General features: G+C 40.2%; 1 protein-coding gene across 42 annotated transcripts in view; it reads left to right on the forward strand.

The window, feature by feature from the left end:
- Positions 1-1163, forward strand: part of SVIL (supervillin) — a 266599-nt gene extending 265436 nt beyond the window's left edge. For all 42 annotated transcript variants that reach the window (XM_072651890.1, XM_072651879.1, XM_072651891.1 and 39 more), the window contains one exon: positions 171-1163. In XM_072651890.1, the coding sequence (XP_072507991.1) occupies positions 171-257 (87 nt within the window). In that variant the 3' untranslated portion in view covers positions 258-1163. The remainder of the gene's footprint in view (positions 1-170) is intronic.
- The last annotated feature ends 5201 nt before the right edge of the window (positions 1164-6364 follow it).

Raw genomic sequence — 6364 nt, forward strand, 5'->3', positions numbered from 1 at the left:
AGGTAGAAATGACAAGATTTGACAACTCATTGGATCCATGGGCCCAGGAATAGTAAAGCTTTGGGGATGACACTGAGATTGCGAACCTGGGTGATGAGAGAATAGTCCACTTCCGCACCAGACAAAGTTTTCTCACTCTGGGTTGGCTTTTTTGTTTTGCCTTCTTTCAGATTGCACTAGACATGACCAGAGAAGAATATAGCATGCTGCCATCTTGGAAACAGGTGAACCTTAAGAAAGCCAAAGGACTTTTCTAAGCATCCATGCAGCCAGTGGAAAATGAGGCCGGAGAAATCTCTGTTGTCACTTTCAATACCATTGGGCCAGGAAGGTGGACATCTCTTTGGGCTGGTCCTCAGATTTTTAAAAGTCAAAGTAGAAACAATTTGAAGTTATTAGATACTGCCTAAGCTGGAGTTGTGTAATATTGTAAATGTATAAGAGAACTCTCCGGAAACTTCCTCTCTCCCTTACTCAGAGGGTATTTCCTGTTTGTAAACTTGGCTGTCCTGTGCACTTGGGAGCAGTAGCCCCTCAGAGCTGCTGCCAAGTCCTCCTCTGGCTCCCTCCAGCCTTCGCCTATTCATTTTTCAAGACGCTCTCTTTGTAAAGTGTTATTTTGTTAGCTTGTGGATTATTTAAAAAAAAACTATATTTATATAAACACCGTATAGTTCAAGTATGTATTTAACAAAGCAATATGTATTCACTTTAAAAAAAATTTTTTTGGTGTCAAAACAATACCAAGAAGTAGATGGAGTTGCTTCTACTGAATTATCTATACCACCAGTATATGTATCTTATACACATTCTGAAACGTTTCCTTTGGCAATGAGCAAGGAGCTGTTCTAAGGACCGCTGCTGGGGCCAAAAGGAACAAAACCTTTGTACTTATGGCTGGGGACTCTTGAAAAACTCTGTGACCTTCATACCTTAACATCCAAAAACAAACAACAAATGTATAGTGCCTTGTTTTGTGTACAGTTTATATACAGAAAAGTTTGGGTCTGCCTTTTTGGAGATGGTTTGGAACAGTATCTACAATTTTACTTTACAATGATAGAAGTTAAAAAAAAACATCTCAATTTATAATACTTGTAAACACATCTTTTTGTGATATAAGATTCCAAAGTAAGAGCTTCAGAATAAAACTTTGGCAATGAGTTGTTTGGTCCTTGTTTAATTCCAAGCAGGCACTTCTGAAATAGCTAAAAGGAGGAAGAGAAGGTGTCGGGCGGGGGTGGGGGGGGGGTGAGAAGAAAACTAAGGAAGTTCAAGTGTCAGATATTCCCTCCTCTTTCTCTTCTCTTGTCCCTTCCTTTTTACTCTCCCCTTCTTTCCTTTCCCCCTCTGCCTTTCTGTTCCCCCCCTCATCTTTCCTTCGTTCTTTCCTTTCCATTCTCCTTTTTCTTCCTGCCTTCCTCCTTCCTCCTTCCTGCCTTCCTCTCTTTCCCTCCCTCCATTTCTGCCTTCCTTTCCTCCCTTTCATACTGTCAGTTAGCTTCCCAAACCTTCTCTTCATAAATAGTACAAAAGAAATCACAGGTTCCAAAACAGTGAGATTTGACTTTGGGGGAAAAGGAGAATTAGAAATACTCGTGTTGGACTAGTTAGCTTCTGTCTAAGCAGTTTGTAAAGGATGTAAGCAGGCATTCTGTGGGGCGTATTTTTCTATTCTGCGGTGATACTCATCCTTTCCTTAGTTGTTATTTATTGCTACTCTGTGCCGTGAAAGGTCCCAGCCACCCACCAAGAGCATCACCTACTGAATCTGGCAAATCCTGAAAGCTTAGCCAATTATAATACATCAGCATCCGAGTTACCTCCCTGTCTCAACCCAGTTATCCCCAGAGCAACTGCATTTAGAGAACACTTGATCAATCAACATCAAGTCACTGGTATTTCTTGGGCCTGTTATTTTGGAACTGAGAGCCCTTCCTTCAAAGATAAAAGGGGCAAGGGACATCTGGCAATTGCCATCTGCATTAAAGTTACCGAGTGCTGTCTTTCTGGAGATCAGACTTTGTATGTATTCTAAGCATTTGGCTGGCTCATTTTAAAATAACTTTTGGGGGTGGGGAGTAGAATTCTTTTCACTCTGTCCTCTCACGTACAACATAAAAATGGGAAAGTTCTTGACTCCCAGGGGAGGGTATTTGGACACTTGGCTATTCCAAATCCCTCAGGTCACCACGGCTGGCTTAAGGAGGAGTAACAGCTGCTATTTTTTCCCTGTTCCTTAAGTATCTCTATTACGCTCCATCCCATTCCCTTCTCATCCCCCAGCCTCATTCTTCACAAACACCAAAACAGAAATGCATCCCAGACACCAGGACTATTTTGGATACATGATTTTAATACAGAAGTATCTGCTGTTTTAAGACTTAATTGTAAGCTTCTTGAGGGTAGGGAATGTCTCTTGCCTCTTTTTGTACCCCAAGTTCTTAGTATAGGGCCTGACACAGAATAGGCACTTTTTAAATGTTTATTGATTAAATTGCTATTACATCCAAACAAATACAAAACCCCCACCAAAACAGTCTATTTTTTAAAAAAATCATTTTTAGTTTTCAACATTCACTTCCATAAGATTTTGAATTGCAAAATTTCTCCCCATCTGTCCCCTCCCCCACCTCAAGACTGTGTAATTTGATATAGCTCTACACAACCATTCATATTGAATCTATTTTCACATTAGTCATATTGTAAAGAATTAGAACCAGTGGGAAAAAGAACACAAGAAAGAAGAAACAAAAAGAGAGCAAATAATGTGCTGCAGTCAACATTCAGACTCCACAGTTCTTTTTCTGGATATGGACAGAATTTTCCATCATAAGTCCTTTGGAGCTGCTTAGGATACTGGCATTGCTAAGAAGAGATAAATCTACTGAAGTTAGTCATTGTACACTGTGGCTGTTACTGTGTACAGTGTTCTCCTGGGTCCTCTCACTTCACTCAACATCAGTTCTTTCAAGTCTTTCCAGGTTTTTCTGAAGTTGCCTACTCATCATTTCTTACAGCACAATAGTATGCAATTACTTTCATATACCACAGTTTGTTCAGCCATTCCCCAATGGATGGATATCCCTTCAATTTCCAATTCTTTGCCACCACAAAAAGAGCTGCTATAAATATTTTTGTACATGTGGTGCTTTTCCCATTTTTATGATCTTTTTAGGATTCAGACCTAGAAGTGGTATTGCTGGATCAAAGGGTATACACATTTTAATACTCCTTTAGGCATAGTTCCAAATTGCTCTCCAGAATGGTTGGATCAGTTCACAACTTCACCAACAATATATTAGTGTGTCCGGATGGTCTAATTTGAGGAGACCTCAAGTAAGCTATGCCATTTCCACACTCCACGTTCAAATCCTCAGGTTGAATGGACAATATTACCACTCAGTCCACCAATCTGGAAGCTTCAGTTTTCCATTAATTCTAGGAGCTTCCTGGCTTATCGTTTATAATCTGTCTTGACTATAATCACATCCACACCAGATAAGTGTAAAATTTGGAGAGCCTTCTTTTCAAAAAGATTTTTGGCTTTTGTTTTGCAATCTGTGGTGCTGAGAATAGTCACCTTCCTTTGTGCATTGGAAGGAATGCATTGATTTCCAAATACCTGGGCTTCCCTCCTTAGTAGATGACCACATTATTGTCCATAAACGTCCTCCCCACTTAGTGCTTGGTCTCTAAAACCCCAGACTGCCAAAAGGGCCTATGCCACAAAGCAATTAAGCCTCCGTGTGGAAAAATCGGGGCATTGATGTATTATTGCTGGAGTTGGGAAGTGTTCTAATCATTCTGGGAAACAATTTGGAATTATACCCAAATGACTATATAACTATTAGGTCTATATCCTAAAGAGATTTTTTTTTTTTTATGGGGGGTGAGGCAGAAAGGACCTATTTGTACAAAAATATCTATAGCAACTCTTTTTATGGTAGCAAAGAATTGGAAATTGAGGAGGTGCCCATCAATTGGGGAATGGTTGAATAGGTTGTGGTATATGAATGTAATCGAATACTATTGTGCTATAAAGAAATGATGAGCAGGCAGATTTCAGAAAAACCTGGAAAGACTTACATGAATTGATGCAAGGTGAAGTGAGCAGAACCAGGAGAACACTGTATACAGTAAGAGCAATATTGTGTGATGATCAGCTACGATTGACTTAACTCTTTTCAGCCATACAGTGATCAAGACAATTCCAAAGGACTCATGATGAAAAATGCTGCTCATCTCCAGAGAAAGAACTGATAGTGTCTGAATGCAGGTCGAAGCATACTATTTTTCACTTTCTATTTTTTTTCTTTAGGGTCTGTATCTTCTTTCACAACATGACTAATATAATATATTTTGCATGATTGAACATTATAACCTATATCAAATTTCTGACTATTTTAAGGAGAGGGAAGTGAGAGGAGGGAGAAAAATTTAGAACTCAAATTTTTTTTTTAAATGAATGCTAAAAATTGTCATCATGTGTAACTGGGGGAAAAAATTTAAAAATATATTTTTAAAAAACCCTGCCCTTCAAATCATACTCTACTAAAAGAGGAATCATGAACAGCATTCTCAGTGATTGGCACTGGTCTTCAAGATGACTGGCCACTAGCTGCAAAGAGCTGGTACTCAAATACAACTTAACGTCCAGTAACCAGGCATCAACTTGAATTGCAGGGGGAGATTCCCAAGCCTTTCAGCCCATGGGATGAGTAGGTGTCTCAGGCTTCTTTGGTGACATCCAAATACTCGCTCCAACACCCAATCCCTGCCTGGAGAGCTAACTTGGCATTGCTATCGTTTGCACAACACAAGCCCTTTCTTGTGAGATGGATGGCCTCTGCCAGCTGACTCCAAATGTCATCCTGACTCTCCCCCAACCCTGGTGTGGCAGTCAGACAACCAATGGTGAGGGAGGCAAGACAGAGAGGCAACAGCAGCATCCTTGCAGCTCCCTTCCTGTCCCAGCCCTGCCAGTTGCAACAATTCCCTACTTGGGTGAAGAGGAAAATTGGAACTGGAATCTACTCTCCCTTTGAAGATGTTTTGCACTTCGTTTCTCTTCTTTTAGTGAAGCTTTACAGATTCTCTGAGCTTTTTGTCTGAGGCTAGCTCATCAGTGAGGCTGGCTGGCCTGTAGCCATGTGGCTGTCCCTGAGCTGGGAACCGACTTGGCCAGCCATACCATTAGTTGTGTGTAAAAAGTCTGTAACATCCTGCGTTCGCTAATTGGACAGCCAGAATGTGGGTTACGGCGACTTTGCTCTCTCTGTAGCAAAGGGAAGGGAGTCTGAGAAGGGAGCTGATAATGAAGTTATGGATCAAAAAAGCACCTGTCTGCAAAATTTAGGGAAGGGAGAACAAGTCTCAATCAAACGTTAAGTCGGGTAAGAAATTCAAATGGAGAACTTGCGGGAAGTGTCCACGAATGAGCCTCCTATGTCAGCTTATCTATAGATATTTCTGTTTAAACACATATTGATAGATATGTATAGCTATAGATACTATATATATATCTTATATCTACATGTACACACATACACAAATGTGAATGTACATGTCTATGTATATATAGTCTATATACATTAATATTTAGACTACGACTATTTTATATATGTGTATATTTTATATGTGTATGTATATATGTATATAAGTGTGTGTACATATACATACACACATACGTACATACACGTGTTTTGTTCAATCATTTCAGTTGTGTGTGACTCTTCATGACTCCATTTTGGGGTTTGTTTGGTTTTTTGGCAGATACTAGAGTGGTTTGCCACTTCCTACTTCAGCTCATTTTACAGATGAGGGATCTGAGGCAAACAGGGTTAAGTGACTTGCCAGGGTCACACAACTAGTAAAGCGTCTGAGGTCAGATTTGAACTCAGGCCTTCCCGACTCCACGCCCAACATTCTATCCACTATACCACTTAGCTGCCATATATGTGTGTATGCATACACATATACATATATGTACATATACACAGACACACATATACATATGTATATGTACATTATTTATATACATATACACACATATGTATATCTCACAATATATATACTTAGATGTAAGCTAGTCTTAGAGGGAAGGTGCTAGCTTTGGGGGGAGGTAAGAACCAGGAAGGGAAAGCATTTATAGCATGAGGGGAAAGGTTGAGTCAGAGTGTGATGGAGTGGTGTATATGAGAAACAAGAGGAAAGCTAGTGTTGCTGCATTGTAAATCCATGGAGAAGAGGAAGCTTCAGAAGACTGGAGAGGTAGGAAGGGGCCAGGCTGTGAAGGACTTAAACGCCAAAGTGCATTCTAGGTAGGTTGCTACCAAAAGGGATTCAGCCAGTTAGCTCAAGT

Source organism: Notamacropus eugenii, chromosome 3 (assembly GCF_028372415.1).
Source record: "Notamacropus eugenii isolate mMacEug1 chromosome 3, mMacEug1.pri_v2, whole genome shotgun sequence".
Classification (NCBI taxonomy): domain Eukaryota; kingdom Metazoa; phylum Chordata; class Mammalia; order Diprotodontia; family Macropodidae; genus Notamacropus; species Notamacropus eugenii.